This window comes from Lepidochelys kempii, chromosome 1 (genome assembly GCF_965140265.1).
Source record: "Lepidochelys kempii isolate rLepKem1 chromosome 1, rLepKem1.hap2, whole genome shotgun sequence".
In the NCBI taxonomy this organism is placed as follows: domain Eukaryota; kingdom Metazoa; phylum Chordata; order Testudines; family Cheloniidae; genus Lepidochelys; species Lepidochelys kempii.
Genome location: NC_133256.1, coordinates 345,177,107 through 345,202,079, shown reverse-complemented (window position 1 = coordinate 345,202,079; position 24,973 = coordinate 345,177,107). Strand labels below are relative to the sequence as shown.

At 49.7% G+C, this 24,973-nt stretch overlaps 1 protein-coding gene across 1 annotated transcript in view; it reads right to left on the bottom strand.

Annotated features, from left to right (window-relative positions):
• Nucleotides 1–3,192: 3,192 nt before the first annotated feature.
• The window catches only part of LOC140911047 (uncharacterized), an 85,785-nt gene continuing 64,004 nt past the window's right edge, over nt 3,193–24,973 (bottom strand). The window contains exons 26-28 of the mRNA XM_073343301.1: nt 19,064–19,141; nt 16,506–16,559; nt 3,193–3,249 (exon numbers count right to left, since the gene is read on the bottom strand). Of these exons, the coding sequence (XP_073199402.1) occupies nt 3,193–3,249; nt 16,506–16,559; nt 19,064–19,141 (189 nt within the window). The remainder of the gene's footprint in view (nt 3,250–16,505; nt 16,560–19,063; nt 19,142–24,973) is intronic.

Sequence of the window (24,973 nt, the reverse complement as noted above, 5' to 3'; positions counted from 1 at the left end):
TTTTTATTTCATTTTGTATAGTTAATATAAATGACATATATAATTTATAGTGATGTTTAGTGAGTTATTATAGTAATCCCTACTGGATTATTAATTTTATTAGTTTTAGCGAATTGTTTATTTTGTGTTAGTAAAGGATTTTAGTTATAATAATAATAAAATGTATATGTTAAGGGTATTTATAATTCAGGTTGTTGATTTTGATTTTTTTTATTTTTATGGTATATTAATTTGTTGTAATTTTTTTATTTTGATTAGTAAAACTGCAGACATGCAGCTATTTGGCCTTGTTTTTTAAGAGTCTTAAAAATTATTTTAGCTATGTGGTATTTGGTTTTTAGCTAGCAGTGGCTGGACACACAAAATGGCGGACGGCAGCAATGTCAAATTTAATTCTCCCATAGCACCACACCCTAGGTATGTGCTCTAACCACTAGGCTAAAAGTTATAGGGGATATGCCTCCTCCTGCACTTGCCTTCAGGAGAGGGGTTCCTGGCCGCAGATTGCTGTGAGAGGGACAGGGCTCAGTACACACCCCTCTCATGAGCACCTCCCATTGGCTAGTATAGGCAGGGCACCACCTAGCATGCTGGTTTTCGTGGATCGTGTTCTAAGGTGCCTCTCTCTCCACATCATTGTATAGGAAGTGTAGACACCTAACTCAGACTTTGTGATTTTCCAGGTGAAATCCAGTGATTTTCTAGGTGCTTAAAAGTTAGGCATTACAACATCTAAGTCCTTTTGTGGATCTGGGCCCATGTCTTGACTATAAAACTCCATGTGTGTTCTCCAGGTTACATAAATGATAAAAAACTTACCACTGTTTATGGGCATTCGTCCCAACTCACCTGTACAAACTGCAAAGATAGAAAAGAAAGGGATTCATGAATAAAGCAAAAAAAAAAAGACCAGGTAAGCTAAGGCATTGTGGGGTCAGAGGCAGGGTTGGGGTGGGCAAAGATTTTCCATCAAAACTTTTTTTTGATGGAAGAGGCAGATTTTCAACTAAATGAAAATGTTCACAGCAAGTCTCCGCTTTGCTCAAAAACTTTCAGTGTTTTTGTTCAATAACTGAAAACTTTTCCATGAAAAGTCAAAATTTTCCATGGAGAAGAAAACAAAAATTGCAACCAGTTCCAGTTAGTCTTAATTAGACATGCCATTGAAAAGAAATAAGGAATAAATGACTATGTCATGTGGCTTCTTTGGTACAGAGCCTGGATTAGGGACAGAGCTCACTGATTGGAACTGTGGTCCCTGGAACAGAGGGGAAGAGAAAACAAAGGAGAATGATGCTGGATTTGCAGCATGGTCTTAACTCTTATGAAAACCCACCAAGCTGCCCACCCAGCAATCCAGGGCTGGGGGCGCTACTGGGCTGGGGCTGGAGGTGCTCCAGCCTCACCACCTGCCCACCCAGCACTGGGGCTTGGGGTGCTCCAGCTATGCCACCCCTGTGCTGTGCTGGGGCTGGGGGCGTGCGGGAGGGCAGGTGACCACGCAGGGGGGGTGTGCTCCAGTGGGGAAGAGGGGGTGGAAGGGGAGGGATGTGGCCTTGGGCTGAGGGGGAGGGACTGGGGGATAGCCTCCCCCAACAGTGCGTTCGCCTGCCACCCATGCCTGATTAGTAAGCAAGGCCTCCGACTTTGCTGAGATTCGGGGAATGGAACCCAGTTCGCGAACATGGCAGACCCATCCAGCCTTGCTGCATCTCAAAAGTTGTAAATGGCACAGTATTATTTACACCAGTTAGCAGAAGAGGTGAGTCTACGACTCATGGCCTCCTGGTTCACAATTCAGTGCACCTTTCACTTTGAGCCAAGTGCCACACCGGAGACTAGAACCAAAGTCACTTGGTGTCTACAGCCACTGCCTAGCCCAATAGGTCCGAATGCCTCCCATACCGGTGTTGAAATGGGGAAAGGAAGTGACATTCTGATACTTCAGTATGATTGGGGCCCTTCGTTTTCAGTTTTTCTTTAATTTAATTTTTCCTGGGAATTTTTCCTGGGTGATTATTACGATAACAACAAAAACAGGTGAAAATTGGTGGAAAAAGCTATTAATAATTTTTCTGGGTAAATATCAGGACTTATTTTGGTGGATGGAAGAACAGGGGGAAAATGTATTCAGTGGATTAATACTTTGATGAATGGAATTCAGTATGGTTTGCTGCAGAACTAAAACAAACTCAAAACACAACGCCACTTCTGAGTGTAAGAAAACAATACACCTCTAATCCGCAAATAAATCTTCAGAGCTGGCGTGCGTGCCTATTTGCTTGTTGTGTGTATCTTCTAGACTAATACATAGCCTGACTTCAACAGGCAGCTTTGCATACACACACAGACTAATGTATTATCATAATACATAGATCTCATGCAATGTATTGTATTTTCCTAATACAACAAGTTATTTTTTATATATTTGAATGATACAAGAATAGGGTGAAAATCGGAAAAAAATGAATAATACTTTTTATAAAGCCTGGGATTTTTTTCAGTAAAAATTGATTTAAACTTAAAACGAAGGGGCTTAAGTATGATTTATGGATTATCTCTCAGATCCTTCATTATCCAGAACTCTTTGTTGTTGAAACAGGGTCATGCTCCGTCTACGTCTATGAACCCCAGAGAACAGCATTTCCCGTGACGTTGGGGTAATGGGAGTGGTGCTGTATCTTGAACTCCAAAGACCTGCATAATCATCATCATCATCATCATGACAGAGCGGCTGCCAAAAAGGAAATCCTTTGTATGTCCAGTTACTAAGAAGCGCGAGAAGATTGGCATGGGAGTAAGAGGTGATTTGGAGTCATCATCAGGTGTGTGCAATCACCCCCATGACCCTTACCAGTGGTACAATACCATTAGCCAGTGACAAGAGAACCGACATGGCAATACAGGACGGGCTTTGCTACTGAAGCCACATGAAAAGAATTGAAAAAACTGAGTGTTTAAAAGGAAAAATTATAGCTTGGGAAGGAGGTCAAGACTGCAGCAGAGCCCTCGTGCCCAGTGGAAGCTTGTATTCATCTAGGGGGCTGGACTGGTAATGCGTCGCTGTTTGCAGTTAATGGGATGGTATTAGCTCCGCCAGGCAGGGCTGTGCTGGCATTCAAATTGCTCCAATTTAGACACCGACAGGACTCCCGGCGGTGCTGCATCTCAGCAAATGGGGCTTCCTTCGGCTTACTTACCGCATTTGTCACTCATTTCACTCCTGACCACGTCCTTCACTTCTTCTTCCTGTGTTTGCAGCAAGCAAAGTTTGGGTTTAGAATTGGTTTCTATGGTGACACCAGCACCTCCTCTTCCATTCCATGGCCCCCAGCTACCTGCGGCCTCTGACTCTGCCCCCGGGCCAGTGGATGTAAATTACACCCACTTTACGCCTGCTGCCAGAGTGGTGGAAAGGGACCCTGGTGTCACTGAGAATCAGGTTCAGGGTGCGCAGCTTGTGGATAACTCATCTAAAGCAATTTTGAAATACATTCGATTAGGGCTGTTTTATAAGGTAACTAAATCTCTCTTCAGTGGCAGGTGCTGCACAGGTGAGAATCTACACAGACCTAAAGTCACATAAATGCCTGTTTCCTCCTCCAATGGTAAAAACAACGAGGAGTCTTTGTGGCACCTAAGCCCTGGTCTACACTAGGACTTTAGGTCGAATTTAGCAGCGTTAAATTGATTTAAACCTGCACCCGTCCACACAGTGAAGCCCTTTATTTCGACTTAAAGGGCTCTTAAAATCGATTTCCTTACTCCACCCCTGACAAGTGGATTAGCGCTTAAATCGACGTTCCCAGCTCGAATTTGGGGTACTGTGGACACAATTCGATGGTATTGGCCTCCGGGAGCTATCCCAGAGTGCTCCATTCTGACCGCTCTGGACAGCACTCTCAACTCAGATGCACTGGCCAGGTAGACAGGAAAAGAACCGCGAACTTTTGAATCTCATTTCCTGTTTGGCCAGCGTGGCAAGCTGCAGGTGACCATGCAGAGCTCATCAGCACAGGTGACCATGATGGAGTCCCAGAATCGCAAAAGAGCTCCAGCATGGACCAAACGGGAGGTACGGGATCTGATCGCTGTTTGGGGAGAGGAATCCGTGCTATCAGAACTCCGTTCCAGTTTTCGAAATGCCAAAACCTTTGTGAAAATCTCCCAGGGCATGAAGGACAGAGGCCATAACAGGGACCCGAAGCAGTGCCGCGTGAAACTGAAGGAGCTGAGGCAAGCCTACCAGAAAACCAGAGAGGCGAACAGCCGCTCTGGGTCAGAGCCCCAAACATGCCGCTTCTATGATGAGCTGCATGCCATTTTAGGGGGTTCAGCCACCACTACCCCAGCCGTGTTGTTTGACTCCTTCAATGGAGATGGAGGCAATACGGAAGCAGGTTTTGGGGACGAAGAAGATGAGGAGGAGGAGGTTGTAGATAGCTCACAGCAAGCAAGCGGAGAAACCGGTTTTCCCGACAGCCAGGAACTGTTTCTCACCCTAGACCTGGAGCCAGTACCCCCCGAACCCACCCAAGGCTGCCTCCTGGACCCAGCAGGCGAAGAAGGGACCTCTGGTGAGTGTACCTTTTAAAATGCTATACATGGTTTAAAAGCAAGCATGTGAAAGGATTACTTTGCCCTGGCATTTGCGGTTCTCCTAGATGTAGTCCTAAAGCCTTTGCAAAAGGTTTCTGGGGAGGGCAGCCTTATTTCGTCCTTCATGGTAGGACACTTTTATCACTCCAGGCCAGTAACACATACTCGGGAATCACTGTAGAACAAAGCATTGCAGTGTATGTTTGCTGGCATTCAACCAAAATCCGTTCTTTCTCTCTCTGTGTTATCCTCAGGAGAGTGAGATATAATTCATGGTCACCTGGTTGAAATAGGGTGCTTTTCTTCAGGGACACTCAGTATAGCCCATTCCTGCTGTGCTGTTTGCCTGTGGCTGAACAGAAATGTTCCCCGCTGTTAGCCACGGGGAGGGGGGAGGGTTGAGGGGGTAGTCACGCGGTGGGAGGAGGCAAAATGCGACCTTGTAACGAAAGCACATGTGCTATGTATGTAATGTTAACAGCAAGGTTTACCCTGAAAGAGTGTAGCGACTGTTTTATAAAATGTGTCTTTTTAAATACCGCTGTCCCTTTTTTTTTCTCCACCAGCTGGATGTGTTTCAATGATCACAGGATCTTCTCCTTCCCAGAGGCTAGTGAAGCTTAGAAAGAAAAAAAAACGCACTCGAGATGAAATGTTCTCCGAGCTAATGCTGTCCTCCCACACTGACAGAGCACAGACGAATGCGTGGAGGCAAATAATGTCAGAGTGCAGGAAAGCACAAAATGACCGGGAGGAGAGGTGGAGGGCTGAAGAGAGTAAGTGGCGGGCTGAAGACAGGGCTGAAGCTCAAATGTGGCGGCAGCGTGATGAGAGAAGGCAGGATTCAATGCTGAGGCTGCTGCAGGACCAAACCAGAATGCTCCAGTGTATGGTTGAGCTGCAGCAAAGGCAGCTGGAGCACAGACTGCCACTGCTGCCCCTCTGTAACCAACCGCCCTCCTCCCCAAGTTCCATAGCCTCCACACCCAGACGCCCAAGAACGCGGTGGGGGGGGCCTCCGGCCAACCAGCGACTCCACAACAGAGGATTGCCCAAAAAAAAGAAGGCTGTCATTCAATAAATTTTAAAGTTGTAAACTTTTAAAGTGCTGTGCTTAAAGTGCTGTGTGGCATTTTCCTTCCCTCCTCCACCACCCCTCCTGGGATACCTTGGTAGTCATCCCCCTATTTGTGTGATGAATGAATAACGAATGAATGACTGTGAAGCAGCAATGACTTTATTGCCTCTGCAAGCGGTGATTAAAGGGAGGAGGGGAGGGTGGTTAGCTTACAGGGAAGTAGAGTGAACCAAGGGGCGGGGGGTTTCATCAAGGAGAAACAAACAGAACTTTCACACTGTAGCCTGGCCAGTCATGAAACTGGTTTTCAAAGCTTCTCTGATGCGTACCGCGCCCTCCTGAGCTCTTCTAACCGCCCTGGTGTCTGGCTGCGCGTAACCAGCAGCCAGGCGATTTGCCTCAATCTCCCACCCCGCCATAAACGTCTCCCCCTTACTCTCACAGATATTGTGGAGCACACAGCAAGCAGTAATAACAGTGGGAATATTGGTTTCGCTGAGGTCTAAGCGAGTCAGTAAACTGCGCCAGCGCGCCTTTAAACGTCCAAATGCACATTCTACCACCATTCTGCACTTGCTCAGCCTGTAGTTGAACAGCTCCTGACTACTGTCCAGGCTGCCTGTGTACGGCTTCATGAGCCATGGCATTAAGGGGTAGGCTGGGTCCCCAAGGATAACTATAGGCATTTCAACATCCCCAACAGTTATTTTCTGGTCTGGGAAGAAAGTCCCTTCCTGCAGCTTTTGAAACAGACCAGAGTTCCTGAAGATGCGAGCGTCATGCACCTTTCCCGGCCATCCCACGTTGATGTTGGTGAAACGTCCCTTGTGATCCACCAGAGCTTGCAGCACTATCGAAAAGTACCCCTTGCGGTTTATGTACTCGCCGGCTTAGTGCTCTGGTGCCAAGATAGGGATATGGGTTCCGTCTATGGCCCCACCACAGTTAGGGAATCCCATTGCAGCAAAGCCATCCACTATGACCTGCACATTTCCCAGGGTCACTACCCTTGATATCAGCAGATCTTTGATTGCGTGAGCTACTTGCATCACAGCAGCCCCCACAGTAGATTTGCCCACTCCAAATTGATTCCCAACTGACCGGTAGCTGTCTGGCGTTGCAAGCTTCCACAGGGCTATCGCCACTCACTTCTCAACTGTGAGGGCTGCTCTCATCCTGGTATTCATGCGCTTCAGGGCAGGGGAAAGCAAGTCACAAAGTTCCATGAAAGTGCCCTTACGCATGTGAAAGTTTCGCAGCCACTGGGAATCGTCCCAGACCTGCAACACTATGCGGTCCCACCAGTCTGTGCTTGTTTCCCGAGCCCAGAATCGGCGTTCCACAGCATGAACCTGCCCCATTAGCACCATGATGCATGCATTGGCAGGGCCCATGCTTTCAGAGAAATCTGTGTCCATGTCCTGATCACTCACGGGACCGCGCTGACGTCGCCTCCTCGCCCGGTATCGCGTTGCCATGTTCTGGTGCTGCATATACTGCTGGATAATGCGTGTGGTGGTTGATGTGCTCCTAATTGCCAAAATGAGCTCAGCGGCCTCCATGCTTGCCTTGGTATGGCGTCCGCACAGAAAGAAGGCGCGGAACGATTGTCTGCCGTTGCTCTGACGGAGGGAGGGGCGACTGACGACACGGCTTACAGGGTTGGCTTCAGGGAGCTAAAATCAACAAAGGGTGTGCCTGTACATCAAGGAGTATTTCAGGCAGGACTGCACGGAGGGTTCCAATAAGAAATGGTGCACCAAAGTTATCGTTGTTATTGGAACAAGGAGGTTAGCCTGGCCTCTGATTGATACATGGCTAGATTAACCTCGCTGCGCCTTCTCTGTGACTGACTGCAGTGTGATCTAGACAGGGGAGGAGGAAAATGAGTCCAAAACAAATCTGGTCTATTTCTTGTTCTGACCCACTCCATCGATCCTTTACATCTTTGGCTGGCAGCAGACAAAAAAGGCGTGAAATGATTGTCTGCCCTTGCTTTCACGGGGGGAGGGAGGGTGGGAACGGGGTCCTGACGATATGTACCCAGAACCACCCGCGACAATGTTTTAGCCCCATCAGGCATTGGGATATCAACCCAGAATTCCAATGGGCAGCGGAGACTGCGGGAACTGTGGGATAGCTACCCACAGTGCAGCGCTCCGGAAGTCGACGCTTGCCTCGGTACTGTGGAAGCGCTCCGCCGAGTTAATGCACTTAATGCACTTAGAGCATTTTCTGTGGGGACACACACACTCGAATATATAAAACCGATTTCAAAAAAACCGACTTCTATAAATTCGACCTAATTTCGTAGTGTAGACATACCCTTAGAGACTAACTAATTTATTTGGGCATAAGCTTTCGTGGGCTAGAACCCACCCAAATAAATTTCTTAGTCTCTAAGGTGCCACAAGGACTCCTCGTTGCTTTTGCTGATACAGACTAACATGGCTACCCCTCTGAAACATGATTAGAGGTCAACTTGTCAACTGCTGGAAATGGCCCACCTTGATTATCACTACAAAAAGTTTTTTCCTTCCCGCTGTCCTGCTGGTAATAGCTCACCTTACCTGATCACTCTCCTTACAGTGTGGATGGTAACGCCCATTGTTTCATGTTCTCTGAGTATATAAATCTCCCCACCGTATTTTCCACTGAATGCATCCGATGAAGTGAGCTGAAGCTCACGAAATCTTATGCTCAAATAAATTGGTTAGTCTCTAAGGTGCCACAAGTACTCCTTTTCTTTTTGCGGATACAGACTAACACGGCTGCTACTCTGAAACCTAAGATTAGAGGTGTTTGGTTTCTCAGGGTACGTCTACACTGCAGACAGGAAGTATGACTCCAGCACATGGCAGCGTACCCAAGCATAGACAACTTGTGCCTCCCCATACTGGGGGGGGAGGGGGGCACAATCTAAAGGGGAGGACATGATTGCCCCATGTGTCTCCTCTACCCCACATCTACCTCAGCCTTGGGCCCAGCCCGGGGCCACTGCACTCTCACCCCCGCACGTTACCTGCCGGGGGGGCCTCTGTCCTCCTCCCACTGCATGGCTGGGGTGGTGGCGTCAGCCCATTCCCTACCCAGGCCCAGCTGCCGTGGACAGGGGCCGAGTGAGCTGGAAACGTGCCGGGGGCGGGGAGGGGGACTCCGGCTCGCTCGGCCCCGTCCTGGCAGCCGGGTCCGGGCGGGGAGTGGGCAGCCGGCACCCCCCCAGCAAGGCTGTCGCAGGCAGCTGCTGCACCGCACGGAGCAGCGACCCGAAGAGGCCAGCTTGAGCTGTGTGAGCAGCGGCTCCCTCCCACTCCCCGCCCAGGCCCCGCTGCCAGGGAGAACGGCTGAACCAGGGGCATAGCCACAGGTGGGCGTGGGTGGGTTGCGGTCCAGCCACTTAGCATCCAGGCCCACTTCGCCAGCCCCGGCTCTCTGGCTCAGGGGCAGGGGTGGCGCGAGGGCGGGGGCTCGGGGGAAGGGGCGGTGCGAGGACTTGAGGTAAGTGGGGAAGCGGGATACCGGGAGGAAGCACGAGCAGGAGCGCGTGAGAGGGGAGGGCTCCTGCCTCATACTGAGAACGAGGGGCGATCAGCGGGTTATCTCAAGTGCCTATATACAAATGCACAAAGCCTGGGAAACAAGCAGGGAGAACAGGAGGTCCTGGCAAAGTCAGGGAATTATGATGTGATTGGAATAACAGAGACTTGGTGGGATAACTCGCATGACTGGAGTACTGTCATGGATGGGTATAAACTGTTCAGGAAGGACAGGGAGGCCAGAAAAGGTGGGGGAGTTGCACTGTATGTAAGAGAGCAGTATGACTGCTCAGAGCTCAAGTATGAAACTGCAGAAAAACCCGAGAGTCTCTGGATTAAGTTTAGAAGCATGAGTAACAAGGGTGATGTCGTGGTGGGAGTCTGCTATAGACCACCGGACCAGGGGGATGAGGTGGACGAGGCTTTCTTCCGGCAACTTGCAGAAGCTACTAGATTGCATGCCCCTTACTGAATGAGGGAGGCAACCTAGTGACAGAGGATGTGGAAAAAGCTAATGTACTCAATGCTTTTTTTGCCTCTGTCTTCACGAACAAGGTCAGCTCCCAGACTTCTGCACTGGGCAGCATAGCATGGGGAGGAGGTGGCTAGCCCTCTGTGAAGGAAGAAGAGGTTCGGGACTATTTAGAAAAATTGGACGTGCACAAGTCCATGGGGCTGGATGCGCTGCATCCGACAGTGCTAAAGGAATTGGCGGATGTGATTGCAGAGCCATTGGCCATTATCTTTGAAAACTCATGGCAATCGGGGGAAGTCCTGGAAGACTGGAAAAAGGCTAATGTAGTGCCCATCTTTAAAAAAGGGAAGGAGGAGGATCCTGGGAACTACAGGCCAGTCAGCCTCACCTCAGTCCCCGGAAAAATCATGGAGCAGGTCCTCAAGGAATCAATTCTGAAGCACTTAGAGGAGAGGAAAGTGATCAGGAACAGTCAGCATGGATTCACCAAGGGCAAGTCATCCCTGACTAGTCTAATTGCCTTCTATGATGAGATAACTGGCTCTGTGGATGAGGGGAAAGCGGTGGACGTGTTGTTCCTTGATTTTAGCAAAGCTTTTGACGCTGTCTCCCACAGTATTCTTGTCAGCAAGTTAAAGAAGTATGGGCTGGATGGATGCACTACAAGGTGGGTAGAAAGTAGGCTAGATTGTCGGGCTCAACGGGAAGTGATCAATGGCTCCATGTCTAGTTGGCAGCCGGTATCTAGCGGAGTGCCCCAAGGGTCGGTCCTGGGGCTGGTTTTGTTCAATATCTTCATTAATGATCTGGAGGATGGTGTGGATTGCACCCTCAGCAAGTTTGCGGATGACACTAAACTGGGAGGAGTGGTAGATATGCTGGAGGGGAGGGATAGGATACAGAGGGCCCTAGACAAATTGGAGGATTGGGCCAAAAGAAATCTGATGAGGTTCAACAAGGACAAGTGCAGAGTCCTGCACTTAGGATGGAAGAATCCAATGCACCGCTACAGACTAGGGACCGAATGGCTAGGCAGCAGTTCTGCAGAGAAGGACCTAGGGGTTACAGTGGACGAGAAGCTGGATATGAGCCAACAGTGTGCCCTTGTTGCCAAGAAGGCCAATGGCATTTTGGGGTGTGTAAGTAGGGGCATTGCCAGCAGATCGAGGGACGTGATCGTTCCCCTCTATTCGACACTGGTGAGGCCTCATCTGGAGTACTGTGTCCAGTTTTGGGCCCCACACTACAAGAAGGATGTGGAGAAATTGGAGAGAGTCCAGCGAAGGGCAACAAAAATGATTAGGGGTCTAGAACACATGAGTTATGAGGAGAGGCTGAGGGAACTGGGATTGTTTAGTGTGCGGAAGAGAAGAATGAGGGGGGATTTGATAGCTGCTTTTAACTACCTGAAAGGTGGATCCAAAGAGGATGGATCTAGACTATTCTCAGTGATAGCAGATGACAGGACAAGGAGTAATGGTCTCAAGTTACTCAGTGGGGGAGGTTTAGGTTGGATATTAAGAAAAACTTTTTCACTAGGAGGGTGGTGAAACACTGGAATGCGTTACCTAGGGAGGTGCTGGAATCCCCTTCCTTAGAAGTTTTTAAGGTCAGGCTTGACAAAGCCCTGGCTGGGATGATTTAGTTGGGATTGGTCCTGCTCTGAGCAGGGGGTTGGACTAGATGGCCTCCAGAGGTCCCTTCCAACTCTTTTATTCTATGATTCTATGAGGATGGGGGCTCGAGGGAAGGGGCAGCGCGAGGGCGGGGTTTCGGGGGAAGGGGCGGCATGAGGACGGGGGCTTGGGAGTAGGGTGACCAGACAGCAAGTGTGAAAAATCGGGACGGGGGTGGGGGGTAATAGGCGCCTATATCAGAAAAAGCCCCAAATATCGGGACTGTCCCTATAAAATAGGGACATCTGGTCACCCTACTTGGGAGAAGGGGCTGTGGGGGGGGGGTTGGAGCCATGGTTTTGGTGCCAGTGGTCCCCCCACTGTTAGGGAGCTTCCACTTCCCCTGCTTCACACATGTCTGATCCAGAAGCCAGGCTGGGAACCTTAAGAGAACAGGCTCTCTGGTGAGATTTCTGATGCTTCCCGGTTCCAGGCTGGTCAGATAGAATCACAGAAGATTACGGTTGGAAGTGACCTCAGGAGGTATCTAGTCCAGGGGTTCTCAACCTTTTACTTTCTGAGGCCTCCCCCTCAAACATGCTATAAAAGTTCCTCGGCTCACCTGGGTCACAACATCCGGTTTTCTGCATATATAAGTCAGGGAAGGCATTAAGGGGTAGCAAGCAGGACAATTGCCCAGGGCCCCATGCACAGGGGGCCCTGTGAAGCTAAGTTGCTCAGGCTTTGGCTTCAGCCCCCGGTGGCGGAGCTCAGGGCCCCAGGCTTCAGCCCCATGCAGCAGAACTTCAGCTTTCTGTCCTGGGCCCCAGTGAGTCTAACATGGGCCCTGCTTGGTGGACCCCTGAAACCTGTTTGAGGCACCCCCCAGGGGGCCCCGACCCCTGGTTGAGAACCACTGATCTAGTCCAACTCCCTGCTCAAAGCAGGACCAACCCCAACTAAATCATCCCAGCCAGGGCTTTTTCAAGCCGGGCTTTAAAAACCTCTAAGGATGGAGAGTCCACCACCTCCCTAGGTAACCCCTTCCAGTGCTTCATCACCCTCCTAGTGAAATAATTTTTCATAATATCCAAGAGCATCTTCTCTGATTGTGTTCCAGCACCTCTGCCCCGTGCTGAAGCCACAGGCAACCATGGCAACAGACGTTATATATTTACAGGTTTTTCTATAGCGCTCATCTGTATAAGTAGGGGCATTGTATAAGTAGGGGCATAGCGAGCAGATCGAGGGACGTGATCGTTCCCCTCTATTCGACATTGGTGAGGCCTCATCTGGAGTACTGTGTCCAGTTTTGGGCCCCACACTACAAGAAGGATGTGGAGAAATTGGAAAGAGTCCAGCGAAGGGCAACAAAAATGATTAGGGGTCTAGAACACATGACTTATGAGGAGAGGCTGAGGGAGCTGGGATTGTTTAGCCTGCAGAAGAGAAGAATGAGGGGGGATTTGATAGCTGTTTTCAACTACCTGAAAGGGGGTTCCAAAGAGGATGGCTCTAGACTGTTCTCAATGGTAGCAGATGACAGAACAAGGAGTAATGGTCTCAAGTTGCAGTGGGGGAGGTTTAAATTGGATATTAGGAAAAACTTTTTCACTAAGAGGGTGGTGAAACACTGGAATGCGTTACCTAGGGAGGTGGTGGAATCTCCTTCCTTAGAGGTTTTTAAGGTCAGGCTTGACAAAGCCCTGGCTGGGATGATTTAACTGGGAATTGGTCCTGCTTCGAGCAGAGGGTTGGACTAGATGACCTTCAGGGGTCCCTTCCAACCCTGATATTCTATGATTCTATGATCTCCCCAGTATGCGAATGCCTAGTGGAAATGAACGTATTAAACCTAACTGCACCCCTTTCATTTCCCTCATTTAACAGATGTGGAGACAGAGGCCCAGAGACATTAAGGGACCATCCCTAAAATTACACAGAGAACTGGTGGCAAAGACAAGGAGAGAACCCCATTCTCCTGCATCCCACCCCTGAGCCTTAACCACCAGACCCTCCTTCACCCAAGTCAAAATACAAAATAAACCAATCCTTTGGGAGCCTCACTCACTTTTCCAAGTGTCGCCAAAGTGTTCCCACCTATTCTTATTATACAGGTAGCCACCTGATTCACTTCACCTTTGTTCCTCACTCTAAGCCAGACCTAACCCATTGCTCCATGCACGTCATCCCCCGCTGATCTTAATGATTCTGTCTCATAATATGGGAAGGGACACCTCCTGTCACCTGAAAGTTCGGTTTTTCCTCATCATCTTGCTGTATCTTCATCTGGAGTTAATGGCGTTGTGGCTTCTGTTTTCTTTTGCCATCTCCCTTCTTGGGTGGCTTTGTCCATCATCTTCATTTCCTCAGTTCTTAGTCTCAGTTCCTTCCTGGCAGCTGTTTCTCTGCTGACTTACCTTCTCCGGCATGATTCCATGTCACAGCTCTCATTCAGACTTTTGCCCTATCTACCAATCTTAGGGTTTTTACACAGCCGCCCAGCCGTAGCACCTGGGCGCCTTCCATGTAAAACCGATCAGCAATAGCAAAGTCCCTATTTGAACGTCATGGAGTCTCAGCTTCTTCCCACTTTTACAAAATAAACAGTCTGCCTGCGGTAGGGTTATGCTGTTGGTGGATTGGTGGCATGTAAGTTTGCTTTTGGGGTGGGGAGATAGGTGTCAGCATTGTGAATGTCATTCCTGTTACAAAAAGAACAGGAAGACTTGTGGCACCTTAGAGACTAACAAATTTATTTGAGCATAAGCTTTTGTGGGCTACAGCCCACTTCATCGGATGCATAGAATGGAACATATAGTAAGAAGATAAATATATATACATACTGAGAAGGGGGAAGTAGCCATACCAACTGTAAGAGGCTAATTAATTAAGATGAATCGTAGAATCATAGAATATCAGGGTTGGAAGGGACCCCAGAAGGCCATCCAGTCCAACCCCCTGCTCAAAGCAGGACCAATTCCCAGTTAAATCATCCCAGCCAGGGCTTTGTCAAGCCTGACCTTAAAAACCTCTAAGGAAGGAGATTCTACCACCTCCCTAGGTAACACATTCCAGTGTTTCACCACCCTCTTAGTGAAAAAGTTTTTCCTAATATCCAATCTAAACCTCCCCCACTGCAACTTGAGACCATTACTCCTCGTTCTGTCATCTGCTACCATTGAGAACAGTCTAGAGCCATCCTCTTTGGAACCCCCTTTCAGGTAGTTGAAAGCAGCTATCAAATCCCCCCTCATTCTTCTCTTCGGCAGGCTAAACAATCCCAGCTCCCTCAGCCTCTCCTCATAACTCATGTGTTCCAGTCCCCTAATCATTTTTGTTGCCCTTCGCTGGACTCTCTCCAATTTATCCACATCCTTCTTGAAGTGTGGGGCCCAAAACTGGACACAGTACTCCAGATGAGGCCTCACCAATGTCGAATAGAGGGGAACGATCACGTCCCTCGATCTGCTCGCTATGCCCCTACTTATACATCCCAAAATGCCATTGGCCTTCTTGGCAACAAGGGCACACTGCTGACTCATATCCAGCTTCTCGTCCACTGTCACCCCTAGGTCCTTTTCTGCAGAACTGCTGCCTAGCCATTCGGTCCCTAGTCTGTAGCTGTGCACTGGGTTCTTCCGTCCTAAGTGCAGGACCCTGCACTTATCCTTATTGAACCTCATCAGATTCCTTTTGGCCCAATCTTCCAATTGGTCTAGGTCCTTCTGTATCCTATCCCTCCCCTCCAGCGTATCTACCACTCCTCCCAGTTTAGTATCATCCGCAAATTTGCTGAGAGTGCAATCCACACCATCCTCCAGATCATTTATGAAGATATTGAATAAAACCGGTCCCAGGACCGACCCTTGGGGCACTCCACTTGATACCGGCTGCCAACTAGACATGGAGCCATTGATCACTACCCGTTGAGCCCGACAATCTAGCCAGCTTTCTACCCACCTTATAGTGCATTCATCCAGCCCATACTTCCTTAACTTGCTGACAAGAATACTATGGGAGACCGTGTCAAAAGCTTTGCTAAAGTCAAGAAACAATACATCCACTGCTTTCCCTTCATCCACAGAACCAGTAATCTCATCATAAAAGGCGATTAGATTAGTCAGGCATGACCTTCCCTTGGTGAATCCATGCTGGCTGTTCCTGATCACTCTCCTCTCATGCAAGTGCTTCAGGATTGATTCTTTGAGGACCTGCTCCATGATTTTTCCAGGGACTGAGGTGAGGCTGACTGGTCTGTAGTTCCCAGGATCTTCCTTCTTCCCTTTTTTAAAGATTGGCACTACATTAGCCTTTTTCCAGTCATCCGGGACTTCCCCGGTTCGCCACGAGTTTTCAAAGATAATGGCCAATGGCTCTGCAATCACAGCCGCCAATTCCTTCAGCACTCTCGGAGCTATTATCTCTGAGCTATTATCAGCAGGAGAAAAAAACTTTTGTAGTGATAATCAAGATGGCCCATTTAGACAGTTGACAAGAAGGTGTGAGGATACTTAACATGGGGAAATAGATAGCTCATCTTAATTAATTAGCCTCTTACAGTTGGTATGGCAACTTCCACCTTTTCATGTTCTCTGTCTGTATATATCTACCTATCTTCTTACTATATGTTCCATTCTGTGCATCCGATGAAGTGGGCTGTACCCCATGAAAGCTTATGCTCTAATAAATTTGTTAGTCTCTAAGGTGCCACAAGTCCTCCTGTTCTTTTTGCGGATACAGACTAACACCGGCTTCTACTCCGATTCCTGTTACAGGGGACAGGTTTTGTCAAAGCTTCTTTCTGCAGCTCAAAACCAAGGGCACACTTCTGTCTCCTCATCACTTTTGGACAGTTTGGTCTTGTCCCACCCATGGAACTCCTACCGATGTCAATAAAAAGCAGAGGATCCACGCTGAGGATGGGAGAGGAGAAGTTTGCCCCAGTCCAGCACCCTCTGAGAGCAGAGCTGCGGTCTGCTTTGCTGTTACACTGCTCTCTGCATTCTCTCTGACTCAGCGTGCATCTAGCTGACATCTTATCAGCCGCTAATAGACCACTGTAATGCACACTCGTCTCCTGGAGCCATTCGGAATGAATTTGCTCTGAGTGTCTCTGTCCTCCTCCACACCTCTTAGGCATCATTTGCCCTATTTTCTCTATTCTGGTTTGTGCAATAGGCTGCTGATAAAGTACTCACAGAAAGGCCAGGATCTCCTTTCTCTCCTTTCAGACCAGCTGGACCATTTTCTCCCTGTTAAAAACACTTAGGTAATTACAGAGGTTCAGCAGATTAGGCAGCAAATGTCTCCAACAGTAAATGCATCCTGAACAGAAAAAGATGCTAAAGAAAGAGGGGGAGGAACCACAAGGTTCAAATACAGTGTTTTCCCGTAAATTTAAGAGACACCAGAAAATAGGTCAGTAAACTGAAATTGCCAGATTCATCCCAATGCAGGAGAGGAGGGGATAATGTTAGGGTGAAGGTTAAGTCTCCCTGATTCTGTGGACTGCACTTGCCCCAGCTTCCAAAGGAGCTAGAGCAGCCCAGGGGCTGCTCTAACATATGCCGTTTGCATATGGTCCCTAAGGGACCATAGTCCAAATGAGAATCTGCTTTGCACTGATGGTCCACTCCCAGCTGCCTGAACAGACCTCCGACCCCTGTTGTGCCCCCAGCTTTGTTCCAGATCTCCTCATGCCAGGTGAATTCTCAGCTAGCCAGCTACAGACAAATTCTGGCTCTGTTGCATTATCTGAGTGGAGGAAAAGTTCTGTGTTGGGGATAGAATCTGGTCTCAAAACTGAGCTACTTTACACTCCTGTAATTCAAATGCCAGATAGAATTACATTCTGGTGGCATCATAGTCACAACCTTGAGAACACAATGCCATCCCCCTCAAGGGAAACAACAAGCAGGATGGAGGATTTCTCTGCTCAATGCAGACAACTGTGCTGCAAAAGTTGCTCTGAGCCACTTCCAACCAAATCTGTTAATTCAAAATTGCTACGCTAAAAAGGGCACAGGGCGAGTTGTCCGAACGAGAGCCGCGATGGCCATTTTTCTGAATCTGTGACCACCTAACGGGGGCGAAAGCACTGGAACAAATTCCATCAGCTTCAAAGGCTAACCCTGTTAGGGGGGCAGAGCTGCCATGGCTACTCACTGCCGCAGCAAAACAGCGAGTCAGGGATGTCAACCCCTGCAGCAGATAAAACCTCCGCCAGATACGACTCGGTAGCAAAGATCTAAAGCTGGCTGAGGAGAGAGTATAAAGAGAGGGTGATTTCAGAATCATTCAGCCCTTTGCCAGTCAGTCCTCCTGCTCTGCCACCGTACCCAATTCCTGGCCAGACTAATAGGCGTGAATGATTTACACTGCTTGTCTCTTGCCTCGTTTTGCCTTCCGTCTGGCTAACTTCGTTACTGGAGTATGGGCAATTTTATGCATTTGACTTGCTTGCAGAATAACATAAAACCCTTCAGTTCTTGCATCTGCTGCTTTTTTTAGGTTGCCTGGCCGAGACGTAATTTCCCTCTCGCTAGCGATGCAAACAGAGAGAGCAAAGATGGTCAAAAACGGGAGCTTAAAGTTAGACTGATTCCATATTCAGACCTGTAAATAAGTGGCCAGGTTTTCTGTAGCGAGCGCAATCAGCAGCTTGCTGGGTGATCTGCCCTCTGGCAAATCAGACCACTTATTTAGAGGCGAAAACACGGGCTCAGAATCCTAACTTTAGGCTCCCATTTTTGAAAGTCTTGGCCCTGTCTTTTTCAGCTAGATTAGCTGGGTGAAATGAGCTCTGCCTAGCTAGCTAGTCAAGTGCTCTCTGGAACCCTCAGAGGATGTAGGAGTGCATTATTTAATTGGACTGCATAACCCTCTCCAGTCAATTAAAAGGGGGAAGCTGTGAAGGAGGGTGGGCCCCAAATACGATGTTTCCCAAAGAAGTGTGACAAACATGGTTGGCGGTGAGGGTTGGCACATTGCAAATGCCTAAAACAGACAGGCAGTCTAGCCAGGATTGGGCCGCAGAGCCCAGATCACTGACCCTGAGGGGGTGTCTACACTGGGGCTGGAGGTGTAATTTCCAGACATGCTGGCTGTGATGGAACTAGTGTGCTAACAAGAAAAGTATAGCTGCAGCGGTGAGAACAGTGGGATGGGCTAGCCACTCGAGTATGCACCTAGGATTTCAGACGGGATTAGATTCGGGTTGGTTAGCCCCGTCTGCTGCTTGCACCACTGCTATTCTCAGGGTGCTAGCAGAATGCCAGCACTCTGGCTCAACACGCTGTCTGTACACAGAGCAGTGACATTCCACAAGGCCAGCAAATCAAACCCAAAGTCGACAGCCTTCACCTAAGACCTGATCAGATGGACTTTTCTCCTGAGCCAACAGGGGGAACGATACTAACAAACCCTGCTCCCAGAGCTCAGCTGAACGTTGGCCTGACCCTCTGTGTATTGAAGCCTGTGGACGCCTTTCTGCAGAGTTCGGTGAGAGTCGGCTCAGACTCATTATCATGGCAGAGCACGGAACTGAATCTAGATGTCCCGAATCTCAGTCCAGTGGCCTATTATTATTCAGTATTTGTATTACTGAAATACCTAGGAGCACCAGTCATGGACCAGGGCCACCACTGTGCTAGGCACTGTACAAACACAGAACACAAAAAAAGTTCCCTTCCATAACCACCCCGACCCCAGCTTCAGTTTCGTTTTCTAAGCTAACTGAGCGGTTCTCAGTACTCACCTTTTCTCCTTTGTTGCCAGGAGTACCTGGAGGACCCCTGAGGCAGAGCTGAAGTCTTCCTCTTCTACCTCTTGTACCCTAAAACATATATCAAAAAGGATCATTCTAGTCTATGTGATTGGCCAACTTCCACAGATGTCCCCCCAAATCCTATTCTCAGCATAGCAAGACTTCAGACATCAAAGGCAACTTGGGTAAACATCTGGAGTTCAGGTGCTGCCAAAATACTTCCCCTTCCATCAAACGTATCAGTTTATGCTTCAGCCCCAGTACCTGGCTCATCCCCAGCAAATAAGAACCCCAGGGGACAGCAAGCTGAGCATCTCTTTAGAGTTTCCTCTGAGTCATCCCAGCAGGAGGGTGAGCTTTGCTCCTTCTGGGCCCTTCAGCAGCCAAGGATGTCAGCCCCCCATACCCATGACTCTCAGGCAATCAGCCATTGCCCCCCTCTCCTCTTGGGAGCACCCTCCTAGAGGACAACTCCCCCTAACCCTGTCCTTGGGGGTTCTCCAGGGAGGACCCAATTCCTGTCCTCCGTTCAGTGGGCCCAGGATCAACCTCTTGCTTTCTTTTCCAAGTGAGGCTGATAAGAGTTTGTTGAGTCCTGTCTCTGTTGGGAAAGGTCACCTGCTTTCACACACAGAGGCAGCAGTCGTTCGTTGTCGTCCCCCCCCCCCGCCCTGTCTCCTTTCTGCCACTAATTTAAGAACCACCGTCTCAGTGGGAGGAAGAGGGCTCCTGGGGCTTTGACGGCTGCAGCTCCCTCCCACACGGGCATCTGGAGGGCCTCGGTGCTGTTCCTGAGGCCTTTATCTTTTAATGTGGGGGAAACACAGGGAGCAGCGTGGGTGGGGAAGGCAGCGTCTCATGTGCGCTCTTTAATCAGTGCCAAAGCTGGCATCACTAATGATCTCTTACACAGCTTTTTTGGCGTGTGTCACTTGTACTGCTAATAGAAAAGATCCGGCCTGTTTAAACATACATGAGGGTGTCTCTTGCTTTCAGTTCCTTATGCCCTCTCAGCTGCTTTTAAATAGTTTTCATCTCCAGGGACGGCAGAGAAAGGGAACAGGGCAGGACTGCCAGAAGCTCCCAAGAAGGGGGGACCCCGCCCCTTGCCCTGCCTCTTCCCCTGAGGCCCCACCTCCTACTCCACTTCTTCCCACACGGCCCTGCCCTCACCACGCCTCCTTCCCCAGAGGCCCTGCTCCCCCTTCGCCTCTTTCCCCCTGAGGTCGGGTGCCTGCTTCACCTCTCCCCCCCAGGCCCTGCCCGCTGCTCGTTCTTCTCCATCCCCTCACCACCCTCAGTCACCCTTAAGGCAGGAAAAGGTGGGAGGGCCATGGCCCCCTGGTCTCCCCTGTTCTGGCACTCCTGGAACACGTTCTCTGATGATGACCCAGGTGCTCCTCTGCATCAGTCACCTTGTTAAACTCTGGATCCTGACCCCCCTTGGGGAGCTCATCTTCCGAATGCCGGCAGAGGATTCACGCAGCTGTGTCTATTTGGGACGAGGGTTCTGTGGGAGCCCCTCGTATGATCGGGGCCTGTCAGCAGGGACCAGTGCACAAGAAATGGCTAAACCCTTTAACACAGACTGGGCACTAATTCTGCCTTCTGTAGGTACAAATCTCCCCTTGACGTCAATGGCAGATCTGTCCGAGCAAGGACGACAGGATCAGGCAGTGAATCCAGGGCTGGATGCATCAGGCATCAGCTACATAGTACAAAAGGTGTGGCACTGGGGAACAGAACCAAGGCCTCATCTCCATCATTATAGGCCTCTAGCACTTGAACTGCGAGAGATTCTCCATTAGCTGGCAATAACGATTTAAGGTGTATAATCTCTGCAGGTGAGTGGTGGGTCTGGACACGATCCAGGAACACTGCAATTGGGGCTGGAGGCGGAGTGCACATAGAGACACCGGGATGCAGTGGCTGCAGCTTTCTCTCACTAGCCTTTGCTTGTGCTGACCGCCCTGATCCCACTCTCTCTGTGGCTTGGGCCTGCCTCTGTTCCAAATAACTCCCAGCAGCCCCAGGAACAAACAACAGCAGAGGCTACTTCTCTTAGGGTTCCCAAAGCTCCCAGATTGGCTGGGAGTCTCCCAGAAAGGGCCTCGATCTCCTGGTCCCTACTGAAGCCCATCCAGGAGATGTCCGGTGGGTGGCACAGTGGGGCTAAGGCAGGCTCCCTACCTGCCCTAGCTCCGCGTGGCTTCCAGGAAGCTGTGACAGGTCCCTCTAGCTCCTAGGTGCAGGGGCGGCCGGGGGTCTCTGCGCGGTGCCCCCGCCCCGAGCGCCAACTTCACAGCTCCAATTGGCCAGGAACCGCAGCCAATGGGAACTGCGGGGGCAGTGCCTGCAGGCAGGGGCAACGTGCAGAGCCTCCTGGACACCCCTGAGCCTAGGAGCCAGACATGCCAGTCACTTCCTGGAGCCGCCTGAGGTAAGCGCCGCCCGGCCGGAGCCTGCACCCTGAACCCCCGCACTGTGCCCCAACCCCCTGCCCCATCCCTGAGCCCCCTCCCGCACCCAAACGCCCTCTCACAACCCAACCTCCTGCCCCAGGCTCAGCCCGGAGCCCCCTCCCACACTCTGAACCCCTCAGATCCACCCCCCAGCCCAGAGACCCCATTCCCTCCCACACCCCAATCCCCTGCCCCAGCCTGGTGAAAGTGAGTGTGGGTGAGGGAGAGCGAGCGATTGAGGGAGGGGGGATGGAGTGAGCGGGGGTGGGGCCTCGGAGAAGGGGCGGGGCAGGGACATGGCCTCGGGGAAGGGGCGGGCAAGGGTGTTTGGGTTTGTGCGATTACACAGTTGGCAGCCCTAACTCCTCTACGGAAGAAGCCAAGCGCAGCTCTCTTGCAAAGCAGCGCTGAGTACCGTGGTGGGCTGCTTCAGAAGCAATGGAGGGGATTCTGGGCTGCGCACTCTTCACAAAGGCGCAGAAATTAGAGGTGAAAAACATTATATGATAAGTGGAACTAGAGTGCCCAGTTTCAGGAGGGGCCCAATTTTGGGTTGCACCAGTGGCCCAGCAAGCCAAGCCCAGCCAGGTTCCTTACACAGAAATTGTAGAAGCAGAAGCTAAGCATGTAACACTAGCCACCCCGCAGGCTTCACAAAGATCTCTTTCCCACGGCTTGGCCTGCCTGCCATGTCGCTTTTTGCTAATGAAACAGAAAACACTGGTCATCTGATTCCCCCCCATCCTCCAAACACAGGTCTCTGCAGCCAGCTATAAGACAGGCCTGTACTAAGAGCAGCTGCTCACCCGGGCCCTTGATCCTGCAACTCATGGTGCATGTGGGCAGACACCAGCCGCAACGTGAGTGCCAGGGTCTACCCACGCACAGCCAGTTCCAGGATCAGGGCCCGGGCTGTCTGCAGAGATAACGTTGGGCACGCAAAATGAGGCGGATGAAGCCTCACCAATGGAAAGAGAAGACGACAAGGAGATAGTGAACCGGTGTGTAATACCATAGAGGCGATACGGACACTGGTGCGACCGCTGCTGGAACACTGCGTCCAGTTCTGGTGTCCACAATTCAAGATGGAGGCTGATAAATTGGAGCGGGTTCAGCAAAGAGCCAGTAAAATGATTAAAAGATTGGAAAACCGGCCTTACGGTGATAGACTCAAGGAGCTCAATCTATTTAGCTTAACAAAGAGAAGGTTAAGGTGAGACATGATTACAGACTTTAACGACCTACATAGGGAACAAATATTTAATAATGGGCTCTTCAATCTAGCAGAAAAAGGTATAACACAGTCCAAAGGCTGGAAATTGAAGCTAGACAAATTCAGACTGGAAATAAGGTGCAAGTTCATATCAGTGAGGGTAATTAACCATTGGTACAAATGGATGTGGTGGATTCTCATCACTGCACACTTTTAAATCAAGATCTGCTCTAGTTCAAACAGTAATTAATTCAGGGAAGTCCTATGGCCTGTGTTATACAAGAGGTCAGACTAGATGATCAAAACGGTCCCTCCTGGCTTTATAATCTATGAATCCCTATGGAAGCACAAAGCATGGAACGACATTACAAACACACTGACATTTACGACATTACAAACACACTGACATTTACTACTTGACCTCGACCCTGTCCTGAATTCATGGGAACAGGATCTGACCCAGTGTTTCCAATGACTATGTATCTATGCAGGCTGCACGGAACTACCGCAATGATGCTAAATTTCAATGTAGGTCACTGCTCTAATGGCTCTGGGGCAGAGGTGGTTTTCCCATGTGAAGGGACCAGAAATCTTCATGAGGTTCTCCTGCTAGAACTCCCAGGGAAGCATCTTCTCAGCAGGGAGGAATTGAGAGCTGGCAGGAGGCGAGGCCTCCCAACTCCACAGATCCAGGGGATCCATGAGGAAAGGGAACCCCATAATTCATGGCAGCAGGAACAGACCTGTCAGCGTTGGCTCCCATGCCACGCTGCTCTGCTGTCCATTTCGCCATGCAGCATGGCTCCTTTGTAGCAGCTGGGGATAGCATCCTACAGGAGGTGAAGCTGCTTTGGGAATCTTTAACTCCAGACGGGACTGCCAGGTGGAAATCCATGGGGCTGAATAAAAGTTCCGGCCTGTGTGAATGGCCAAGCCCATTGTGCTACCTTCTTCTGTGCTCAGCCAAGCTCTGGGACACGTCTTCTGCATGGTGTAGTGCTGCTTTCTTCCCTTGCATGCTCTGAAGGGAGTTGAGCCTGAGTGAGGTCCCCTCTGCCTGCATAAGCCGAAGGGACAATCTGGGACACCAGGCTCAAATTCTGCAACCTCTCTAAAACACATGGAGCCATGCACTGGCATAACAGAGAGCAAGATTTGGCCCTGTGAACATGCCAAAGCTAACTGCACGCCTCCTATTGCAGAAAAAAAGTGCTAATGAACGTTGGGATAGCACCACTGGACAAGTGTTATTCCCATTGTAAACTCCTCTTCTCGGGGTTTTAGAACTTGGATGGGAACCTTGATCTGGACTGGATCTGGACTGATAAAACTGAGTGTGGATTTTAACTAAGGAGAGCAAAAAAGGAAGTTACACCTCATAAGCCAGAGGACTCCAAATGTGCTTCCTGCTGCACCACTGAGGTCAGTTTCTGCATCGTGCTCTTCCATAGCGGTTTGGTGTTTGCTACAGTAAGGGACGATATAGGCCCATCTTTAGTTCCAAAGATACTTTAGCAAATGAAGACCTGTTACTTTGTCTGAGCTTCTGCATCACAGAGTATATTTTGTCTAGATCAGGCCCCTCTTTTATAATATCTCCAAGTACATACTTAAGCTATCAAACCGGACAATTACCATAATGAACGCAAGCTAGAATTAGTTGTGTTCACCTCATTTGCCCGTATCTAGTTGTCTCCTCTCTAGGGGCATGATCGCCCACTGCCCTGCACCTTGCATCAACACCTACACACCTGTGCCGAAGTGGGCATAAAGCTCTACCAGCATTTCATAACCCCACTCACTTTGTACAGACTTAAATGACAACACACGGTACAGGGCCGTGGAAAAACCGGGCTGCAGATCCATGCACGCTGCACTAAAGACATATTCACTGACTTTGTGTAGTCCAAGATAGGTGTCCAGTGGAAGCCAGGAGAGGACTATCTTGTGATTAATTATTGCTCATTTCAAACAGTGGATTTGGAAGCACTCTTTGCATCCCATGCTCAAACAGAAGCCAGCAGGAACTTGTTCCATTGGAAGTCGTTCCATTCAGTCATTTGGCCAAATTTTGAACCACTTGGAAACTACGTGTCCTAGATTAATGAAGGAAATGGAACTCTTGAGGTCCAAGCTTCAGTTTGATTCTGACGCAATGAGCCCAGGACTGCTCTGCGTTCCGCTTTTCCGTCTGTCTATTTTGGGTCATCCCAGGAAATGAGGTAT